This window comes from Onychostoma macrolepis, chromosome 14 (genome assembly GCF_012432095.1).
Source record: "Onychostoma macrolepis isolate SWU-2019 chromosome 14, ASM1243209v1, whole genome shotgun sequence".
In the NCBI taxonomy this organism is placed as follows: Eukaryota; Metazoa; Chordata; class Actinopteri; order Cypriniformes; family Cyprinidae; genus Onychostoma; species Onychostoma macrolepis.
The window spans coordinates 22,594,681-22,618,712 of NC_081168.1; the positions used below are offsets into that span (position 1 = coordinate 22,594,681).

Below are 24,032 nucleotides of genomic sequence, written 5' to 3' on the forward strand. Positions count from 1 at the left end.
CTGTGTCTAATGCAAAGGTGTCCAAATACTTTTCGGGCCGCTGTGTTTCTTAAAAACAGAGCAGACTGTACATTTAATGATGGCTGGTTTAATGTTCACAAAAGAAAATGGTAACGGTAGGCTCTTTCAATAAAAATTACTTGTTTTTGAATTTCTTTTTTCATGTTATAACAGAAAAAACCTGAACTGACAGTTCATTAAAAAATGCTTCAGAACACAAAGAAAAACAGAGAAATATTAGAAAACGGCATGAAAACAAATATCAAGTTCTTTACACTTAAGAGAAGCAAGACAGTGGCTATGCAACTATCATTTATTAAAAAAACATTTTTTAACAGTTGCATCCTTTAAATAGACACTACATTCAATTATGTTAAATCTCTAGATGTAAGAGTGAATGGCGTGAGTGTGAGGATCTCACAAAAACTGTACAAAAACAATTCAAATTAAGCAATTCTTTTTTCACAAAAAGAAAATGAAGCTTACTTTGGGACCATAAACATTTGCACGAATTAAGCACTAATTTTCCACCCAAATGGTCAATAATCTACAGTAATGCAACAATTAGCTCATTATGTTTACTTTCATGTGGAAAACTTTGCAAAACTGTAATTAGAATTTGGAGGAAAATGGGTTAAATTTTTCATGTCAAACTGCAAAAGTCCATTTTCAATGTAAACTCAAGTTAGCATTTTGATGATGTTTTAAACACTGTGATATGATAACGAGGAGGCAGAGAGTTTGTGTCTGAAGTCAGATGGGTAAACTTTAATAACAAGGGCCTGTTTGTTGGTAAGCTGTGTCTGTATATAAGGTGTGACTGAGGCATGATGATGTGGCACTGAACTCACGAGAGCACCCCCGATCACATGACCGCACCATAGTGTACCAGTCAATCACTCTGTATGATGTCACAGATCAGACCCCACCCTCTGACGACATCACCTTCACAGATCAATAACCGCAGCAGCGAGGGAATCTTTACTAGTCCACATGAGGAGTCCATCAATCGCTGTGGCGAACGGCAGCATGTGCTCCCATGCGCTGAGGATCCTGGGAAGGGTAATGGATCTGGCCTGGAGGTCTCAAAGCCATCGGAGGAGGTGGAGGAGGGCTCATGGGGTGGAACATGGGCGGTCCAAAACCTGAAACCACACGCAGACAGTATTTATATATAGTACATGCAGTTTGAATGAGCTTTTATTTATTAATCAATTTATTTCATTTCACGTTTTAGTTTTGTAACTGAAATGTAATAAACAGATTTTTTAATTTCAGTTTTATTTTAGTTTTAGTAATTTTATTATGTGCTTTTGACATTTTTATTAGTTTCTTAATATTTCTATTTAGCCGTAGTTCATTTAATATTAATATATTCATATATTTATACATTTAAAATTAATATTACGATAAATGTATTATTAAATTTTTAGTTTAAGATTTAGTCATTTTTTGTGCTTTTATCATATTGATTTTAACATTACTATTTAGCTTTTATTCAGTTTTAATAGCCAAATACGTGTACATTTATTTTTATTTCATTTTTAGTAATTTTGTTATATGCTTGTGTCATTTTATTAATCATTTATTTTTTCTTATTTAGCTGTAATTCAATTTTATTTCAATTTTTTTTCTTCTTTTTTAATTTTATGTGTAAATGCAGGGGTGAGTGGAGATGAAGGGTGCACCTGGTGGCAGTGGGTTTGGGAGTCCGGGTGGAGGTGGCAGACTGATGTTCATGACCCCAGGAGAGCTGCTGGGGTTCAGGTTGAAGTAGTTAGCAGGCGCCTCCTCCTCCAGAGCAGTGGGTGGCGGTAGAGCTGCAACATACACATAATATAATCAAACAGCCTTGACTTTCAAAACCTTGTTGCAGTGATTTTACCATGCTCAAGGGGTGGTGTTAGTCACAGTGCAAAATAACAGCAATATAACAAAAGACAGTGATGTTGAAAAAATACAATTAATTCAAATAAAAATAAGAAATGTAAGTAAAATTAAATGAAATACATACTTATAGGGAGACCCGGAACTGGTTCTAGTCCGCCCCGTCTCATCGAACTCGTCCTTGCCATCCTTCCCTTTAGCAGCCTGTGATCGGCCCCACTTCACCGCCAGCCTGCGGCCATTAATGATGAGCTTATTGAAGGTTTTCTCCGCTGCCAGCTCTGCTCCCTGTCGCGTGGCGAACTGAATGAACGCGCACTGCTGCCTCTGAACCAGCGTGATTGTACGGATCTCACCGTACTGGTAGAAATTATTTCTGTGAGAGAAGACGAAGAAAAGACAGGTGTTGTTTCAAATTGATACAAATCAAGTACAAGCTTAGAATAGAAAAATAGCGCACATATGACTTCACATGATCTCATTACATTACATTTTAAATCAGTGGGAAGCATCCATTATCTTGGCAAATGTTATATAGGTCATTCTATTACAAAACTGAGCATAGTATACATACTGCATACCAAGTACAAAGTAGAAAGTATGGCAGTATGTAAGAGCAAACACACCCTCTGTTTCAGAGTCATTATAGTTAACTAAAACTAAATCTATTAGAAAAACCTTTTTTTTTTAACTTGAAATAAAATAATTCTTAACAAAAACAAAACAAAAATTATATATATACAGTATATATACATATTTAAAAAATAAAAAAAAACTTTCAGCTAGTTGCCAAAGCAAAATTTTTCATTTAATTTTAAGTACTTAATATTGATGTACTAAATAAAATTACTAAAATGAAAACAAAATTAATACTCAATAAAAATAAATAAAAAATTAAAGACTACACAGACTAAAAAAAATTCTACTAAAAATGGCTTATAAAAACTATTTTTTATTTCAGCTATTTGCCAAAGCAACATTTCCATTAAGTTTAACTAAAACTAAAATAACCTTAATAAATGAATAAAAACTCAAATACAAAAAATACAACAAAAATTACTAAAGCTTTAACTAAAATTAAAATAAAACAGAAAATATAAAATTAAAACAATTTTAATAAAACATAAATGATACTAAAATAACACTGCTCTATATCACTGTTATACATGAGGAGATTTTGAATACTTCATTCAAACATACTTAAAGTGACAGTAACATTGCTCCTGAATCACTCTGACCTGAGCTCAGAGTCAGTGACGTTTTCTCCCAGACCCCCGATGTATAACGTGGTGATGGACTTGTCCTCAGGCGGGTCCAGTCGAGGCATGCTGGATGCTCTCTTCAGGAGTTTATCTGCCACCGGGTCATTGATGCCATAATAACGATCTTTAATGTTCTGATCGGCCAGAGGATCGTCAGGGTCAGTGGGTTTCTCATGCCTGATGGGACATGAAAGATTTTAGAGATTTTAGATCACAACAATGCTACTGCCACCGTGAGGACAGATGCATTACAGCATCTGCATTCCTGCTTGAATCCAGTTATATTTCAGTTTAGCCAAACGAGACATTCATTTAATTAAGGAAATTAATTTAACTTGTTTGTTAAATAAAAAATACAGACTTTTACATGCACACAAGAAACATTTTTTGTGCCATCAAGAAACTATTCACATGCGCATGTTTTTTTTTTTTGCATGCTTACACATTACAATTTCTAGTTTTATATTTCCTTTGTGCATCACTGCATCTTACTATAAATAAAAGCATGGATGAACATGAATTAACAGAGATCTACTTGGCTTTTCTAATGGTAGTACCTCTAATATCAAGCCCTAATGTCCAATACACATCCTCTATATTTACAAATTTAAAAAAATGTATATAAGAAATAAAAGTGTTTAAAATTTGGCTTTTATTAGGGCAGTATGCCATATTTCAAGGCCTTGGGTCTCTTTAACGCATAGTTTGTGGAGGCCAAGAAAGCACACTGCGTAATGGGCTGATGGCACAATAGGTGGCTCAGTGTGCATTGTCTATATGCTAAGTTTAATGGTTTCTCGTGCGCACATAAAAGTCTGTATATGTTTTTATTTTTGCAAAGGTCCCTGAGGCTATGTAATACAGTGCTAAGAATATTGTAAGAAGAAACCCAAAATGCTTATTATTCATTCAGTCATATTTTGACTTTGACTTCTTGTATAATAAATTTATTTTCAATAAATTCTTAATTTTCTATTATAAAAAAAAAAAAACTAAATAGGGGCAAAAGTCTGAAAACACAAATCATTTTCCACACTCTGCTTTCTTTTTTCCATACTTTTCCAGACCTGGAAAGTACTTAAAAAAAAATTCCATACTTTTCCACACTTTTCCAAACCCCGTAGGAACCCTGTCAAATGGAGAAAAAAAAATTTAAATGACATTTATAATATGCTATAATAACACCAGGGCTGTCAAAAAAAAAAAAAAAATTATAAGTATAAATAAAATCATAAAAGTTAATGCTTTTTTTTTTTTTTCTGTTTAACATTCATTTTAAAAAATAAATAAATTAAATAAAATAATAATTATATATATATATATATATATATATATATATATATATATATATATATATATATATATATATATATATATATATATATATATATATATATATATTTGGGGTGAAATATTTCCAAAATCACCCAATTGATTACATGATAATACGGCATGCAAAAAGTATGGGTTTTTTTATCTTTTTAATTAGAAAAATATAAAACCTGCAAGACTACAGAAGGTGAACTGACCGAAAAATTTCTGATTAAAATATTTTTGTACTGAATGCATAATAATGGATTCATGTGAAGACTGTTTTAAGAGGACCCAAATGGCCCAAATTTGACCATAATACTGAATGGCTATATTCACTCATTTCAACCCCATAAATTGATTTAAATATCAGTATCAATATTGGTATCTGTGATACTTGCCTTCTTTCATAGTACTAAGAGAAAAAAATGACTGACATAACAAGTGAAAGATTTAACCCCCTTAAAACACTCAAACGGAAGAGTCTGACCTGTAGGGACACTCCTCTCCTCTCTTACACTCTCCCTTCACCCAGAAGGAGCAGATATGGGGTCTGTTGCGTTTGTAGTATGGCGTGGTTCGCGCCAGCTTCAGCAGCATGTCACTGGGGTTCTGTGCTTTACCCAGCATCCCAAACGGTCTGGTACCGTCTGAGTTCTGGATCTGACACATACAGCAAACCAAGAGTTTACATAAAGCACATGCTCCAATTTTACATATTTCTTTTTTTCAGGCATTGGATTTCTTAGATGTAATATAGTTACCTCTCTCTCCATGTTCTGAGTGTAATATTCCTTGTTCACGTCAGACCTTGGCATGTCGTCTTTAATGGACATGCCCGTGTCTCTGACCTGGATTGGAAGACCTGTAAAAACAAAAATTATTTAAAGCTGTTATTCCCAAACTTTTCTGTCAGTCAAACCATTTTGATGTGAGATTTTGAGATTGTGAGTTAATATTTTGATAATTCAACACCACATTCGCATGTAAACTAATTTGTTTAATCTAATTTATTTAATGTTATTAATAACCTTTTTAATTGTTTTTATTTATTTTAAATGTATTTATTGTAATGTTTCTTTTTATGATTTAATGGATACACAGCCCTGATTTGCAAAAAAGGTTTAACAATACTTAATTTTTTTTTGTTAAAAATTATCAACGAAAACACTCTGTCACATACAGTTTGTTCACAAAATAAGACAGAATATTTTTCAAATTATATAAAGAAGCGTAACAGTATGCCATTGCAAACATACCCTCTGATATTCAGGGTTATTATAGTTAACCAAAAATAATAATTCATACCATTAAAAAAAGAAAAATAAGTAAGTAAATAGATAAATTTAAAAAAAAAATAATAAAAAATAAATAAATAAAATAATAATATATATATATATATATATATATATATAACTATTTTATTTCAGCTAGATGCCAAGGAAACATTTCTCATTTTCATTTAATTGAACAAAAATAACTAAATAACAATGTACTAAAATAACTAAAGCTGAAATAAAAAAACTAAAAACCATATAGACATATTTAACAAAAAAAACTAAAAATTACAAAACTAAACATTACATTAAAATTAAAATCTAAAAATAAAAACTCTAAATATGAATAAAAACTATATTATCTCAATTATACTAAAATGATACTGCTGATTTGCAAAAGGGCCTAATATTACCAAATTTTTTGAGTTCACAAATATACATTTTAAATCATATAACAGTTTTTTTTCCCCTACAAATTAAGATTAAGATTTTTCAAATGTATGTTTCATTCAAATACATATACACTTTTAGTTTTAATGACAAAAAAAGTAGTATTCAACATGATTTAACATACAGTTTGATCAGGAGTGGAACAATATGTTTAAATTCTCCATTTAATGTAAAAGAACTTCACAAAATAAGCTTTTCCCCACACATTTTCTGTAATTTTTTGTCGCTGTTTAGATGTAGTAAAACACTCACAGATGTAGCAGAAAAAACATGTGGCTTATGTTTGCATTTTCTTCTGTCACAGGCCATAATCCTAACCTTGGAATCAGTGAAGCAGAGGGCAGAGACCAGATTGAGGCCAAAAGTAGAACTGATGGAGCCGTCTGACCAGAAGGTGGTGTAGATGAGACAGATAGTGGTCTGGGCGGAGCTGATGGAGCATATGGTGGCTTAGGTGGGTCCAGTTGGATCAGTGGCCAGAGAGGAACTGGGTCTGAATTGGGTTCAGGGACCGGCCCTGGTTTGGAAAAGTCTTGGACTGAACTTGGCTTAGGACCAGAGACTTGAACTAGGCTTGGCTCCAGACTGGATTCTTGAACTGGACTTGGCTCCAGAATGGGTTCTTGAACTGGACTTGGCTCAGGAACAGAGACTTGAACTGGGCTTGGCTCCAGAATGGGTTCTTGAACTGGACTTGGCTCCAGAATGGGTTCTTGAACTGGACTTGGCTCAGGAACAGAGACTTGAACTGGGCTTGGCTCCAGAATGGATTCTTGAACTGGACTTGGCTCAGGACCAGAGACTTGAACTAGGCTTGGCTCCAGAATGGATTCTTGAACTGGACTTGGCTCAGGAACAGAGACTTGAACTGGACTTGGTTCTGGAATGTATTCTTTGACTGGAGTTGGCTCAGGAACAGAGACTTGAACTAGGCTTGGCTCCAGAATGGATTCTTGAACTGGACTTGGCTCAGGAACAGAAACTTGAACTGGACTTGGCTCCAGAATGGACTCTCGGCCTGGATTTGGCTCCGGAGTAAGAGTACAGTGTACTGCCCAGACACACAACATAGCCACTGCCACGACTGGAAGCACTGCAGACAGAGGAACCACCTCTAGAAGCTCTACTGCTGAAGGCCTTAAGATGCCAGCTGCTCTCACTGACCTCAATGGTAGGTCCACCAAACTGGAAGTTAGCCTCAAACGCCCAGAGAAAGCCTTCTTCTCTCCAAATGCAGCACTCCTGACGACCTTGAAATCAGGATCACGCATATATTAAAATCACGCTTGTGAAAAAGGCTGAAAAAGTCTGGCTCAGAGGAAGAGATTTTCTGGTTTCGGTTCTGGAGTGTAACTCTTACCGTACTCCAGGTCCAGCAAACACGTCTGACAGACGTTCTTCATCTTACTGCAGGTCTGACACACCTCAGTCTTCTTAAAGCGCATCCGTACACCAGGACACCAGCGGAAAACAGTGAAGGGACGCGCACATATCTGAAAAACATTCAAAAGACTTCGATTTAATAACTCACCCAGCTACTTTTCTTTAGATACATGCCTATAACCAAACATCATATCCTGAGCTCACCTTGCATTCTTTGCCATACTTTTCCTTGGTCTGCAAAAACAAAATTGCAAAAATTGCTTTAACTCAGCAAAAAAAAAGAAAAAAGCTTTTACTCTTTGCAGGTTACTTAAAAACTGAATTCTTTTACCATGCGAATGTACGGATTTTCCCCAAGACATGTTTGACAGAGAATAGGGAAGTCCTGAAGTGGAAAAAACAAACAAACAAAAATTTAAATCAGGACAGCAAATGACCTTTGACAAAATAAATAAAAATAGAATAAGACAAAATTAAATGTTTGCTAACAGCTAGACAAAATAATAAAACAAAGTCAATATATTGTGCCAGGGACCAACCTGGATCCTCATCAGGCAAGTTGAGGCTGATATCCAAGTCAAGCCCACTCCAAAAACAGTCCCAGCAAAGCATCATCACCAGGTACAAAGTGGCAACACGAAGAAACTCCTCCACATACGCTTCAATATTACGTCCCTTTGATAAATGGAACAAAGTTTCTTTAAAGGGTCACAACAAGTACTTTGACGTGGGTGCATGATGAAAATTCCTGCTGGATCCTTTGTTGTGGTGAGTTGTTCTGTTACGGCTGCAGACAGGTAGGCAACAGAAGTGGGTCAAAATGCAGTTTAGAATCCTTTAATGATAATCCACAGATAAATAGCTCTGAAATACATGACTGAACCAGGAAGGGGTCACCAGACACACAGGAGGTAACACTTAGCAACAACTCACACAGACAATAGCAAACCGGGGCTTGATATACACAAACACAAGACCAAACAGGAAATGGAACACAGCTGAACTAGATAAACACTAATGAAAACACAGCATTATGGGAAATGGAGTCAATGACCAGAACAACAGGCAGGAACACAAAACAGAAACGCCCTCTAATGCCTCACAGTGGTGCAGGCAACTGGGCGTGACAATTACATGATAATACGGCATGCAAAAAGTATGGTTTTTTTTTATCTTTTTAATTAGAAAAATATAAAACCTGCAAGACTACAGAAGGTGAACTGACCGAAAAATTTCTGATTAAAATATTTTTGTACTGAATGCATAATAATGGATTCATGTGAAGACTGTTTTAAGAGGACCCAAATGGCCCAAATTTGACCATAATACTGAATGGCTATATTCACTCATTTCAACCCCATAAATTGATTTTGGTCAATATTGGTATCTGTGATACTTGCCTTCTTTCATAGTACTAAGAGAAAAAAATGACTGACATAACAAGTGAAAGATTTAACCCCCTTAAAACACTCAAACGGAAGAGTCTGACCTGTAGGGACACTCCTCTCCTCTCTTACACTCTCCCTTCACCCAGAAGGAGCAGATATGGGGTCTGTTGCGTTTGTAGTATGGCGTGGTTCGCGCCAGCTTCAGCAGCATGTCACTGGGGTTCTGTGCTTTACCCAGCATCCCAACCGGTCTGGTACCGTCTGAGTTCTGGATCTGACACATACAGCAAACCAAGAGTTTACATAAAGCACATGCTCCAATTTTACATATTTCTTTTTTTCAGGCATTGGATTTCTTAGATGTAATATAGTTACCTCTCTCTCCATGTTCTGAGTGTAATATTCCTTGTTCACGTCAGACCTTGGCATGTCGTCTTTAATGGACATGCCCGTGTCTCTGACCTGGATTGGAAGACCTGTAAAAACAAAAATTATTTAAAGCTGTTATTCCCAAACTTTTCTGTCAGTCAAACCATTTTGATGTGAGATTTTGAGATTGTGAGTTAATATTTTGATAATTCAACACCACATTCGCATGTAAACTAATTTGTTTAATCTAATTTATTTAACGTTTTTTAAAAAAGTTTTAATTTATTTTCAGTTGTCTCTTCTAAACTGATATATTTTGTGAATTGCCAAGTGGTTACTAGAGAATAAATAATAAGTAAACAAACCTTTTATCCTGACAATGCCAAAAAGCATCATAAAACTCATTATTAATATTTGAGAGTTATGTAAAGATATTTGTAGAAAATATTTTAAACTGATATTAATACATTCATTAATCAAAATATCTCTGTAAACTTCATTAACGATTTATTTTATAGTCTAATACGTATCTGAACAGCAGAGTTCACGAATTATTATTCACTTTCAGATGAAATTGTGTTGTTAAAATCTCTTTCTTTCAATAAACGAAAAAACAGACTTATTTTTGATGCAGTCTGATAATTTGATAATTATTAAAACATACCGAATCTTCCCAGTTCTGTCTGTTGTAGGTGTTTGAGCCCAGGGACGTCGCCATATTCCACGCACGCACGCACGACGTCTCGACGTCACGCATCCTCCTTATTTTAGGACATGTGAATATTGGAATATATAATTATTTTTAAATAATTAGATTATATTTTTGCACACAGGCATGCCGGTAAATACATTAACCCAATTTTGTATTTAAATGCAATAATAATAGCCTACTAATAATTATAATAAACAAACGCATTTAATTTAGTGCATGGATAATCCCATGAAATAAACTGCATGTCTTTTCTCATTTTTTGAATATATAGAAATATAAAATAATATTCTTGATAAACAGTAACTTTAAAAAATAAAATATATAACTGATACAGCCATTTTTAAAAGGCAGATAAAATGAGCACATTTCCACCTAACCTTATTTTGCTACATTTCATGTAAGAATACTTTGAAATCTACATTTTCAACAAATCGGTTAAATATATTTACTAAATGACAAGTTTTAATTGATTCTTTCTATGCAGTTCTAACAGAAAGTGCAAACTGGAAATAAATGGTTTTAGTCGCATGACATTTTACATGAAATAAAGCTATTTAATTTTCACAGCCCTGAAAGAAAAACAGCTTTAACCAACTCTTCATCATCCATAAATCATATTTAATTTTAATCATGTACATACATTTACATTTTTCATTATTGTTACTATAATATATTTTAGTACAAGCGAGTCATTTTAAGAGTGCACTTTAGTTTTTCACACACATGACAGTTGTTTTTGGCCTATCTACAGGTCATTTCACACACAAGATAAAGCTTGAATAAAACAAACAATAAAAACAACCCGTGCATGATAAACACATAATTACAATGAACACGAAGCAGCAACCATCAATTTAACATAAGGACACATGTGGAAAGCTCCTGTATTCTGCAATGCTGTTACAGCATAATGATATGAAACATGTCACGTCTATAATATTACACCTGAAAAACATCTGCCATTCAAAACCTTCACATAAACAGCCAACAAAATTAGATGAGAATGTAAGCTGTCTTAAATGCAACATTACAGATGAGGAAAGCATCATATAGACAGCATATGGCTTATATAGATACATATTGTAATCACGTTTAAAAAAACTCAGCAGACCTTATTCATGAAACACAAGCAAAACTAATTTGAGTAAATCATTCATCAAAAACAAATTTATGAACCATTTGCAATCATTTTGTAAGGCACTATTCTTTGTAAAGCTGCTTTAGAATAAGTTCTATACAAATATACATAATTACATTGATAATTTAGCTAAACAAAAACCTGATTTGCTAGTGTTTCTTGAATAAAAGGACCAAAAACATTTGTCGTTGTCGTTTTCTTAAAAGACAAAACTTCCCTTTTTTATGTCCTGTTAACATAGAGTCCAGAAAAAGGCTTTCAGAACATTCAAATATCTACTGGAAGACAAAATCATGAAATATTTCCCACTCTCCATCTAGTGTGGAGTGTGTGCTTTGACCTTCATGTTGATTGTGAGGTATAGTACAAAATCATTGGCTTTTATATATTTTTTTTTTGCATGCGTGCGTTTTCCTCTCTCATCAACAACACTCAATGCAGCTGGTGTCCATTAAAAAGGCACATTTTTCCCTGAGATTGTACATAATAGTTCCCAAACACACACATACACAATGTAGATACTGCAGCTGAAGCAGTAGTTTAAAAACATTTTATAGAAAGGCTTAAAATTTAAAAATGAAGGTTTGTTGAATTAAAGGAATAGTTTGCTGAAAATGTAGGCTACTCGGACGTAGATAAGTTTGTTTCATAAAAACAGATTTGGAGAAATGTAGCATTATATCACTTGTTCACCAATGGATCCTCTGCAGTGAATGGGTGCCGTCAGAATGAGAGTCCAAACAGCTGATAAAAACATCACGATAATCCACACCACTCTTGTCCATCAATTAATGTCTTGTGAAGCGAAAAGCTGCATGTTCGTAAGAAACAAATCCATCAAGATGTTCTAACTTCAAACTGTCACCTCCCGGCCAAATACCAAAAGTCCATAGTAACACTTCCTCCAATGAAAAAGTACATCCGCCGTTGTCCTCTCACATCAGAATTCACCGACATATTTGTTTAAAATGGTTTTGGACCGTTTTCACTTGTGCTTGATCTGTGCATATTCCTCTCCTGATTCAGAGAAGATGACTTTCACTGGAGAAAGCAATATGGATAGAGGACTCTTACCATATTTTAACTGGAAGCAATGGCTTGAAGATAAAAAGATGGATTTGTATCTCACAAACATGCAGCTTTTCTCTTCACAAGACATTAATTGATGGACTGGAGTCACGTGGATTACTTGTGGATTATTGTGATGTTTTTATCAGCTGTTTGGTCTCTCATTCTGACGGCACCCATTCACTGCAGAGGATCCATTGGTGAGCAAATGATGTAGCGCTACATTTCTCCAAATCTGTTCAAACTCATCTACATCTTGGAGTGAGGATGAGTACATCTTCAGCAAATTTAAGCAGAATGGCATGTTTGTCTTATCTACATCATCTCATTAGAAAAAAATTGCACTTAAATAAAAGAGGAATATTATTTTGTCCTCAATAACAGTATTAGGTTGTTTTTGCTCTTGGATTTCTCTTCCCTTTCTCTTAAAATAGTCAAAGGCAAAAATGACGGTGACGTCAAAATGTAGGGAAGTTTTCCTGAGGCAGGATCTTTAAAGCTGAAGTTGAATGATGAAGTTGAGTAACACAGCTGATCTAGGGTATATAATCTTATTCTGAAATGCACATAAAACAAGCTGTCTCAGGCCTCTTGTTTTGAACCAGCTCTATTCAGGAATGGGACCTAGATCAGCTCTGTTACTCTGAAATATCTGAGAGACTTCCTCTGCTTTACATTTTGATGTTGGAGTAAAGCTCATCGATCTGTTTCCTGAAGCAGCTCCTGAGATCAGTGCGTTTGGCTTTCAGGGTGGGCGTCAGGAGGCCGTTTTGAATGGAAAACATCTCGGTGTGAAGAGCAATGTCCTTCACCTAAGAAGTGATGATGATGAAAAAGCAGTCATCATTTATTAAATCATTTCTTTATGCATTTTAATGCACATAAAAATATTTAGGCCTAAATTTAAGATTTATATATTTGAACTGCATATACAATTTTCATCCTAATAAACTTAATGTGATGCATGTTTGCCAGTCACACTTAAATGAAACGGGTCCAATTTCTGTAATAGTACTAATAAACTGAATGCATTGTAAATACACAATAACTAGGTTTGTATAATGAGGATTATTTGAATAAAATCAAATGCAGATAATTAATAATAAACATGCCATGATTGTTTGGAGTGCAGAAATCTTGTTTCTTACCCGTTTCATTTATATATAATTCATAAATATGCAGCACACATCAAGTTTATTAGTTTAAGTTAAATCTGTATAATCCAAATGAATGGAAATGAATATTTTTTGAGTGTATCAAGGCGAACCTCACCTGTTCAAAAGACTTCAGGCCACTTTCTTTACCCAATTTGACAATATCCTCCAGAATGGCTTTCTTCACCTCCTGAAAACATAAAGGCACATTATTTACTCTCAAACTTTGTGATTTGTTAAATATTTACTTTTTATTCAAGACCCAAATATACCTATGCATGCGACTCTCTGAAAAGTGTGGAAGTGAATAAAAATGCACATGGAAGATCGGTCTTTACCTTATTTTTGCACAGTTCTTCATATGAGCCCGCTAAGCCTCTCTTCTTGGCCCAGCCGGGCAGAAAGTCTGGATCAGGCACAATGATGGCTACCAGACAGGCCTGTGGAGGGAATGAGAGAATAATTAATAAAGGCTTGTTCTGTAATGCCTCCATCTGTGCGTTGTTCTCGCTCTCCTCACCTGCAGACTGTCTCCGTGTACGAAAGCCTGCGCCACAGCTTCACTCCTGATGTAAATGTTCTCAATCTTCTCTGGAGCGATGTATTCACCCTGAGCCAGCTTAAAAATGTGCTTCTTACGGTCCACAATTTTTAGAGTGCCATTCTGCAAAAAAAAAAAAATGGTGTGGTGGTTGAGTATGTGTGTGTATATACAGATTTATGGGCATCATTTGTATTCATGCAATACAAATATGCCAGGTTTCAATTTAATTCTTTCACTAATAACTGAAAACTATAAATTAAAAGAACTATCAAAATATTTCCAAATAGTCCATTTAAATACTGGCATATTTTACATGAATTAAACCTGTTGTGCTAAAAGAACCAGTAGCTAATAGTTATTTAAAATACGAACATTCATGAACATGAAAATTAGTTCATTATTCATGCTCATCAAAAATGGTCAGTGATTGGGTGTTTGCTTGTTTGTTTGTTTTTTTTAGTGAAGTGGGGTGTTTTATTTTAAATACACTACTATTCAAATGTTTGGTAAAATATTATTTTTTTTAAAGAAATGAATGCTTTTATTCTTCAAGGACGCAATAAATTGATTGAAATTTAAAACATTACAAAAGAATTCCATTTCAAATAAATGCTGTTTCCATAAAAATATTAAGCAGTAAGACTTTTTCAGCATTGATAATAAGAAATGTTTCTTGAGCAACAAAGCAGCAAATTAGACAAATTTCTGAAGGATTATGTGACACTGAAGACTGAAGCGTTGATGCTGAAAATTCAGCTTTGATCACAGGAATAAATTACACTTTTAAATATATTCAAATAGAAAACAGTTATTTTAAATTGTAAAATTATTTCATGTTATTACTGTTTTTACTGTATTTCTGATCAAATAAATGCCGCCTTGGTGAGTAGAAGAGACTAAAAACATTTTAAACAAACGAGTAGTTTTAATTCCACATGTACACATTATTTAGCTGTATCATGGTTTATTATTTTTATAATGCACCAAAATATTGGATCTAAATTCTTCAATTTCTAAACTGGAATAAAACATGCCTGTGAATGCAGAATGAAGGTCCTATATTAAACCACTCTTACCGGCAGCCACCTGCCAATGTCTCCTGTGTGAACCCAACCATTTTCATCAAGAGCCTCCTTCGTCTTCTCAGGCTCTTTCAGATACCCCTTAAAAACATTAGGACCCCTCACACACACCTGCCAGAAACAACACAACACACCTGTCAAATGTGTGAAAGATGCAAACACACACAAGATTATTACTATTAACTAAAACCATGAAAAAATCATTTTATTATTTGAAACAAAATAAACCTTAACTGAAATAAATATATTTCAGTTACTATTTTTTTAGATTACTAATTTTGTACATTTTCATTACAATTTTTTTGGTTTAATTTTAAGTACTAAAATAACTAAAACTAAATAAACTGGAAAAAAAAAGATCAATTTAAAAATAGAAAAATAATAAAAGCTATATATACAGTAGTCAACATTTGAAGTATTTCTCACATTCCCTCTTTCCACCACAATAAGTTTATTTTAAAAACTTTTTATTTACTGTATACTTAATATACAAATTAAGTATACGGATGGCCTATATTTAAATTACAGTATAATATATACATATATAAAATAAAAACTACAATCCTAATCTTTGATTATTCATGGTCCGTACACAATGATATGACTACATAAAATCACTGCAATAGTATCTAATTTATATTAAAACAACAAACACACACACCTCTCCCTCGCCTTTAGCGGCGTAATAGTTCATCTCTGTCACGTCCACTAGTTTGATGTCATTACAGGGCAGAGGAGCTCCAACATGACCTGCAACGACACCATAAAACAGTCAACATAAACATACAACTGTGTTAATAACTGCACATGCATCAGTGTGTGTGTGTGTGTGTGTGTGTTACCTGCAGTCCAGTCTCCTGGTAGTGTAGTTGTGCTGCCAGCAGTGCATTCGGTCTGACCGTATCCTTCATAAAACTGTAAGGAATTAACATTTACTTCACAACCAGCAGTATAAAATACAGAATGAGTCTAAAAGTATGTGTTTAAGTGATCAAACTGTACATGGCAGCCCAATGCAGCTCGCAGGAAGGTAAGAACAGAAGCGGAAATGGGAGCCGCTCCGGTCAACATCATTCGAACTTGTCCTCCAATACTGGCCTACAGGGGGCAGCACAGACCCATTACTACACTAAACACTACAGCTCTTTCTAATTTTGTCAGCACAGAGGACACAGGAAGCACATTCTCAGGTCAATAATCACCTGGACTTTCTTGAAGATGATCTTATCCCACACACTGTCTCTCCTCATGATCCCGCTCTTCATCTCGTTCTCTTTCCTCCTGAAGGCAAACTCCAGGATGCGTCTCTTCAGGGTACTGGTGGCCTGTCCGTAGATCTACGAGAGGGTTTCACTACATTACTACTACTACTACTACTACTACATCATTAGATTAGCATCTAACACGTAAAAACACTACGAGAGGAAAGACATGAATGAGATGATAGATTACAGATCATACAGGAACACAGTTATAATGAATGGTTACAAAATGGTTTATTGAGGCATATGATCAGTTAAGTAGTAACAGTAGTAGTACTACTGCAAATAATGATAAATTAATAATAATAATAATCAAAATAAGTTGTATTTTAAATCATAAAGAACTATATTACTAGTTTTAATGGTACCACTATTGTAAAATTTAAAAAAATTAATAATAATAATTATAAACAACTGTACTATAAAAGGGGTATTTATTAATAATATTAATAATAATAATAATAGAATGACAAATTACTACAATTATTTAATATAATTATTATAATTATTTGATTTCGAATCATTCAATTGAATAAAGCAATAAAAATATTACAATTGTTATAATACTATTTGTACTATTAAAATAAAACGAGTATTTAATAATGATATTACTTTTATTCAAAATATTTTATTTTATTATTATTTTAATTACACAAATTAAAAGCAAGTAATCAATATATCGCAATTGCATTAAAAATACTGTACTATAAAAGAGGGTATTAATATTAATAATAATAATGACCATTTATTATTATTAAATAATCATTGCAAGCAATTGCAATAATACTATTTGTAAATAACATTTGTATGTAATATAATTAATAAAATTACAATATTAATCTGTGGTTTATTCACCTCTGCGTCTCTCAGACTGATGATGTCAATGCCGTAATGCTGTGCTCTGGTAACCAAATCAGCGTCAAAGTTTTCTATGAGGATCAGGTTTTTGACTGAATGCTGCCGGCCCGAAACACAGTCCAACAGCAGCTTGGCCTTCTCAGGTACGTCACATACAACTGTAGAGATGCAGGCTGCAAAATGCATGTAGTAAAACAGACAAACAATAATAAAAAATAAACAAATACATTCATTCTCTTGATCTTGATGCTGAATACTTAAAAGTTAGGAATCTCTAACCCTAATAATGACCTAGCAAACACCAATAAAAAGACAACAGGGACATCTTGTATGACACACATCTGCATGCATACTAAAAAAACTGACATACTTTTGTCGAGGATGTAGCTCATCGCTTCTGTGCCCAAGGTGTCATACAGAGGAACTGATATCAGAGAGTATGTGTAGCAGGCCAGCTCTGAAATCGTCCACTGGTGAAAGATTTCTGACATTAGTCACAAAATATTTGCAATCTCAAACGTTAAAAGATGAACTACACATTTGTTTGTTGTAATCTGTTGGTCACAAGTTAAAGGGATAGTTCACCCAAAAATGAAAATTTGATGTTTATCTGCTTACCCAGGGCATCCAAGATGTAGGTGACTTTGTTTCTTCAGTAGAACACAAACGAAGATTTTTAACTCAAACCGTTGCAGTCTGTCAGTCCTATAATGCCTATCAATGGGCACACAATCTTTGGGACGAGAAAAAACATGAACAGACAAATCCAAATTAAACCTTGCAGCTTGTGATGATACATTGATGTCCTAAGACACGAAACGATCGGTTTGTGCGAGAAACTGAACAGTATTTATATAATTTTTTACCTCTGATAAACCTCAATGTCCGACTGTCACAACATCCGGTGCGTCACATGTCAACCTGCTCTGGCACATAGATATAAATACATAGATGCCTCATTAGCGATTGTTTCTATGGGCCGCAATACGTAAGGATCTACGTATATGTCTATGTATATATATCTATGTTCCAGAGCCGTTGACGCGTCACACGCCGGATGTTGTGGATGAGCTCAGGATGGTTGGACATTGCGGTGTATCAGAGATTAAAAAAAATATATATAAATACTGTTCAGTTTCTCGCACAAACTGATCGTTTCGTGTCTTAGGACATCAATGTATCGTCACGAGCTGCAAGGTTTAATTTGGATTTGTCTGTGCATGTTTTTTTTTTCTCTCAAAGATTCTGTGCCCATTGATGGGCAATATAGGACTAACAGACTGCAACGGTTTGAGTTAAAAATCTTCGTTTGTGTTCTACTGAAGAAACAAAGTCACCCACATCTTGGAAGCCCTGGGGGTAAGCAGATAAACATTAAAATTTTCATTTTTGGGTGAACTATCCCTTTAAGTAGTCTCAGCCTCAGACGTCACGCCCACGGACCGCTGGGTAAACGTCTGATGTATATGGCACACAAAAGTGGAAACACTTTAGGAGTTTCGAAGTCGTCCTCTGATTGGTTGAATTATACAGGATTTCCGGGAGAAGTGTGTGTCGCGTTCTTTAACGTTCCGCCTAGAAACAAAGATGCTGTAACACCAATCCCCCCACAAAAGAAGAAAGACGTCGTGTTTACAGCTGTGACGACGAGCACTTTTCAGGATCAACTAAACGCTGGAGTTTCAAAAGTATGTGAAATATTTAAAGTTCGCGGCATAGAATACATCCGAGAGTTTTACACACCGGTCTGTTATTGTGGCGACATTTCCACGCCCCGAAACGTGACACTGAATGAAACGAACTGTGATTGGTTGTTTGACATGTCAGTCAAACGGCCTCATGGGCGGGCCTTGGCATAGATTCTACGTGAGACTACAAATTTAGAGTCCCAAATAGAGAAAAAACTCAAGACAGGAGATTTTAAAATTGTCATTCCAATTTAAATTGAAATTAAAGATTAATTTTATCTTTTAAAGGTGAAGTGTATATTTTCTGCACCATTACCAATCAGAATTGCAAATAACGCTTTAAAAAAAATTTTTGTTGTTGTTTAATATCTATCTGTGATCGGTCATACAAAGACTCAAAAAACTTGTGCTCCTGGATAAGAAAAAAAAAATATAGAAAAAAGATTCAGAGAAATGTAGCATTACATCGCTTGCTCACCAATGGATCCTCTGCAGTGAATGGGTGCCGTCAGAATGAGAGTCTAAACAGCTGATAAAAACAAATCCATCATTAATCCGTTTTTAACTTCAAACAGTTGCTTCTGGACAAAATACGAGTCCATAATCACAATAAAGCTTCCTTCAGTGAAATAGTCTATCCCGTTGTCTTTGTTTCATGCATATCTCTCTCCTGATTCAGCAAAGACTTTCTTTACTGGAAAAATCATTATTATGTAAAGAGGACTTATATTTTGGCCAGAAGTAATGGTTTGATATTAAACAATGATGAATTTGTTTCTCAAAAATATTCAGCTTTTCCCTTCCCAAGACATTAATTGATGGACTGGAGTGGTGTGGGTCACTTGTGGATTATTATGATGTTTTTATCAGCCGTTTAGACTCTCATTCTGACGGCACCCATTCACTGCAGAGGATCCATTGCTGAGCAAGTGATGTAATGCTACATTTCTCCAAATTCAGTGAAGAAATTTTCTGTAAGTTTTCAATTTTGGGTGAACTATTCCTTTAAGATGAATTGCATCATTAATTTAAACCAGGTTAAAATCTAAACAAGCGTAAAGATGCATTTGGGCAATAAATCACATATTTATTAGCTCTGACCTCTGGTCTGTTCTGAGAGAAGATGCCGATATAAGGGTCACCGTCCTTCGAGTGTCCTTTGTGCAAAAATGCTGATCCCAAATTCTCTGCTCGCTCAATCACCTGACGAAGAGGAAATAACTTAACCAAACCAGAAAACAACTTGTATACAGTTCACTGTGCACAAGAAGGAAGGAGAAATTAAAGAAAAAAAATCCATCATAAACTTATTTCTCTAAATAGTTTAAATTCAAATCCAATTCAAAGAACTTAATTTTTCCATTAGGAATTTCATGTGTTAAAGGTTATCTGTGCATGCATTCAGTATCATGTGCAATCTATGTAGCTTATTAACAAGACAACAACATAAGGAATGTAAATTTGACTGCTTCAGCAGTTAAACAAGTTCCCACACGCCCTTTTTACAGTTTGACCACCTGTGTAAGTGCAACCTTCAAAACCACGCCAACAACTTAAAAGAAGCCTGCACTTAAGAGGTCTGAAATCCAAAACCAGCTTCTGTACAGGTGTGCACAGGTGTGTACAGTGTACTGATTACACTTCACACACAGATTAGGCATTTTGAAAGATGAACATAATGTATGAATTACTTCACAGGTTTTACAGCATGCTAGATGCAAATGTAAAGTTTTTTTATGAAATGACACCAGTGCACCAGGTAACTTATTAACTTGAGCCAAGAGAACAGTAAACGCGAGCTATAATAAATCCCAAAGCTCAACTAAGGATGGGCGAATGGCATGCACCAGTGTGAGAGACGGGCCAGTTCTGCATTGTGACATTTTACATTTGTACACTTATGTCTTAATACACTTCTGTTTTCTGTGATGGATTTAACATTGCGAAATCTGCTGATTTAAATATCACCAAGGTAAAGTTATGAAGCATCAAGCATCAGAATCCTTTGAAAATTATGTACAATACACTGCACGTCATCATTTCTAGCAAAAGTATGTTTATGAATTTATTGTTTAATTATAGATACAAATATTATTGCAAAATATGAATTGAATAAATTATCTGCATTCTAACTATTAATGATAACCTTTACATTTAATAAAATAAATGTATTGCTTACATACAAAAATGTAAAAATAAAAATCAATCTTAGTGGCGAGGTTAGTGAAAATATCAGAAGACTTGCATAATTACAAAAGCATGCATCAATTACAAAAAGCATGGATCAAAACAGAAACAGACATGGATGCAGAAGTGTCATCCTACCTCTGAGTACGAAAGCCATTCATACGGCTGCTTTGGTTTTCTTGATCCCAGACAGGGACCGTTTTCTGAAAGAAAATGTAAAGATATCACATAAAGGCCAATTTGATTTTTCAGTTTATTGTTTTTATACAGTATATTCATCATCATGTGATATATTAATGCTGACCACTTAACCACAGGTTGACATTGCATTTCTTTGCAAAATATAACTACATTATGACCCAAAACTTTATATAAAGTTAGATATGTGCAACTTTATTATTTATTTATAGCTTCAAGGTTGAAATAAAAGCAAAAAGTACACACTTGACTCCCTCAGACCCCTGGGAAACCACTCGTATATGGTCTTGGCGTCCTCGTAAAAATGGCTCAAGAGCGGGCCTCCATTTAAAGCCGCTCCTCGACGAGCGAATTCTCCACCCTGATTGACAAAAACCAAATGCAAAGCTTTATATCAAATCTCTGATTGCAATAAGACAGGCTTTGAGTTCATCTTAATGTAGTATTGTCTTACCGGCAGCTCTACTGACTGCATGCGCAGGTCACAGGGTGCTTTGAGGGCTTTGGGTCTAGTGGCAAACCAGTATGCCGTGACGGCGGTGAACGCGCCCATGCCGAGGAGGGTGTTTGTAGAGAGGCCGCGGAAATAGTCCCTCACCTCAGACAGCTCAGGGATTCGCATCTGCTTCAACAGCTCGTGTGCCTGCATGACTACAGCGAACTCAATCTGTAGAGGACAACAGGGGTTCAATTAGACCCTACTGCACTTATACCTTGTTACAGGAAAAAATACTTTGAATTTTATTTATGTATCATAGAATGGCAAGGAACTTCAAAAGACAAAAAACTGATAAGCAGAGCTAATGTTGACTGTTCCTTGTTTGTTGTAGTGTTTGTTTCAGTGTTTTCAAAATTCAATACAGACAGACAGGCAGATAGACAAAAAAGGGTACTTGTAAAATCATTGTGAAGGAGAAATTAAATAAATATATATTAAAATATATATTTTAATATTCCAACAAGGAACTTCAATAGATCAAAAGGTGGTATTACCAGGGCACAAAAAAATCTTTGTACTTGTTGAAAACTCAAAAGACGCTTGTTTTAGGGATTTTATTTTACATTGTGACATTATTTTCATGGCAAGCACATTTCTATTCCCAAATAAATTACCATAATGCAAAATTTATAAAAATAAATACATTTTAAAAAATTTAAAGAAACATGAGAAATGTGTTTGTGTCTGGCAGGCAACTTTCTTATTGTCCTCCAGTGATTCATAAAATCAGTTCTGTAAAGTCTGTTTTTATTGGCACATTATTGAGCTATAAAATCATGTCAAGTGTTTTGACATTGTAGGAAACCCTTTGATTAAATCTTAGCAATCAGTTGATAATCAAAGTGAACTGTGACACATCATCTTTGCAGGGAAACAGTCAGGGCTGAAGGGTCAAAGTGATTAAATGATCAGATGTTGTGTAAGGTTAACTTCATCTACTACACCTGTGATTCAGCTCAAGCTTTGCTTTTACACGAGAACAAAGTTTCACAGAAATCAACACTCCTGTCATTAAACCAAAATTTTACAAAACAGGTTTCTGGGCAAAATTAACACCAACAGCTAGTGTTCGCTAGATATTTTGCATTGCAACATTATTTTCATGACTACTAAGCACATTTCCCCCAAATTTCTGCCAAGTACAGAAAAAAAACACACACACACACACACACACACACACACACACATTCTGTTTCTTATTAAACTCTGCATTCAGTGAAATTTAGTTTAACAGATAATGGCATAATGTATACTTACAACTGTACTTTTTTAAAAACGTATTTTATAATTCACCTTTTACTTTCACATTACATACAGTAACTGTCACAAAAAAACAAAAAAAAAACCTTTAATAAGCATGTTAAAAAATAACCATCTTTTTTGGCAATAAATATATATTGTAAATTTATATTACTAGAATACTTTTTACAAGAAAATACTTTCAGACTTTCACATTTAATTCACTGTTATTGCAGTTTGTTTGTAATTATTCCTGAGTGATTCCTTTGAAATTATTTCTGAGTAAAACTGTTTCAAAGTAAGTCCTACAGTGCACTGATCATCAACATTTTTAGTTGAACAAAAAGTTTTTTTATTTGATCAGTTTATCACAGAAACTAAGGATTTAAATATTGAACAGGTCCAACTACACATTATAATCATATTCAAATTAACTATATAAACTACAAGTTTCATTTGCAACAAGCTAACTCAGTTAGCAGCAGCATTAGGGCCATGAGTCACCTTAGTCAGCTATGTGATTCATGTTAAACCTTGCGAGGACGCGCTACCCCTTTAACCTCTCACCCACTTCTATTCTTACTGCCCCAGGGCAGATCATTCTGAGAAACTGCCTTCACTTAGTGAGGAAAAACAGACACAGAGTGAAGCCCTTGTAAACGCATGCATGACTGCATACGAACAACACAAAGGAGCTAAAATACTACAAACCATTCAATATCCTCATTCATTCAGAACAGCAAATACTAAATTCTCTGCATTCTGACAAAAGCAATTGTACTAAATAGTTTCTGCCAGAACACGCCTTGCTTGAATACCTGCCCTTCATCAAGGTGTTGTCAGCAAAGTCAAACCATCTCAAATCACCTGGCAAGAACTCAACATGACCAACACACAACACACACACACACTTCACCTGAGACTAGAAGAATAAGGTACGTCCAAACGTGGGCGCCGATGTGCTTCCCGCACCCACAGAATCACGCAGACAGGAAGTTGAAACGACCAGGTGAAGGTAAAAACAGTTCAGTCTGAATAACTACAGGTTGAATTTATGTGCAACCGTGGGTCAGACC

The 24,032-nt window shown here is 34.8% G+C and overlaps 3 protein-coding genes across 3 annotated transcripts; all 3 read right to left on the reverse strand.

Moving 5' to 3' along the window:
• Positions 1 to 71: 71 nt before the first annotated feature.
• LOC131553907 (pre-mRNA-splicing factor RBM22-like) lies at positions 72 to 10,074 on the reverse strand. Its single transcript, XM_058798889.1, is given in 11 exon segments — positions 72 to 1,145; positions 1,689 to 1,820; positions 2,015 to 2,046; positions 2,048 to 2,263; positions 3,126 to 3,326; positions 4,951 to 5,123; positions 5,225 to 5,325; positions 7,548 to 7,680; positions 7,775 to 7,804; positions 7,902 to 7,955; positions 9,992 to 10,074. Coding segments are annotated over 11 exon segments (1,266 nt in total). The 5' UTR covers positions 10,046 to 10,074; the 3' UTR covers positions 72 to 1,005.
• Positions 8,250 to 9,429, reverse strand: LOC131553909 (pre-mRNA-splicing factor RBM22-like). The gene is made up of 2 exons (XM_058798892.1): positions 9,334 to 9,429; positions 8,250 to 9,232 (listed from the first exon to the last, which is right to left on the reverse strand). The coding sequence occupies exons 1-2, from the start codon at positions 9,403 to 9,405 to the stop codon at positions 9,041 to 9,043; spliced, it is 264 nt and encodes an 87-aa protein (XP_058654875.1). The 5' UTR covers positions 9,406 to 9,429; the 3' UTR covers positions 8,250 to 9,040.
• A 562-nt stretch (positions 10,075 to 10,636) lies between the features above and the next one.
• On the reverse strand, positions 10,637 to 24,032 carry acsl1b (acyl-CoA synthetase long chain family member 1b). The gene is made up of 16 exons (XM_058797550.1): positions 23,873 to 24,032; positions 21,673 to 21,885; positions 21,465 to 21,579; positions 21,159 to 21,223; positions 19,935 to 20,036; positions 17,516 to 17,615; positions 17,143 to 17,318; positions 16,228 to 16,362; positions 16,028 to 16,123; positions 15,868 to 15,940; positions 15,687 to 15,775; positions 15,020 to 15,136; positions 13,920 to 14,063; positions 13,738 to 13,839; positions 13,518 to 13,589; positions 10,637 to 13,057 (listed from the first exon to the last, which is right to left on the reverse strand). Exons 2-16 carry the CDS (start codon positions 21,865 to 21,867, stop codon positions 12,917 to 12,919), a joined length of 1,722 nt encoding a protein of 573 aa, XP_058653533.1. The 5' UTR covers positions 21,868 to 21,885; positions 23,873 to 24,032; the 3' UTR covers positions 10,637 to 12,916.

What these genes read in the sequence shown, in the direction of transcription:
- acsl1b (XM_058797550.1), bottom strand. Translation starts at nt 21,867, where the DNA reads ATGCAGGCACACGAGCTGTTGAAGCAGATGCGAATCCCTGAGCTGTCT. An exon ending in TGCAGTCAGTAGAGCTGCCG is followed by an intron (nt 21,580 to 21,672) that starts GTAAGACAATAC and finishes TTTGTCAATCAG; the next exon opens with GGTGGAGAATTCGCTCGTCG. An exon ending in TCAGTCTGAGAGACGCAGAG is followed by an intron (nt 16,363 to 17,142) that starts GTGAATAAACCA and finishes ACCCTCTCGTAG; the next exon opens with ATCTACGGACAGGCCACCAG.
- LOC131553909 (XM_058798892.1), bottom strand. Translation starts at nt 9,405, where the DNA reads ATGTCCATTAAAGACGACATGCCAAGGTCTGACGTGAACAAGGAATAT. An exon ending in CTCAGAACATGGAGAGAGAG is followed by an intron (nt 9,233 to 9,333) that starts GTAACTATATTA and finishes TGTATGTGTCAG; the next exon opens with ATCCAGAACTCAGACGGTAC.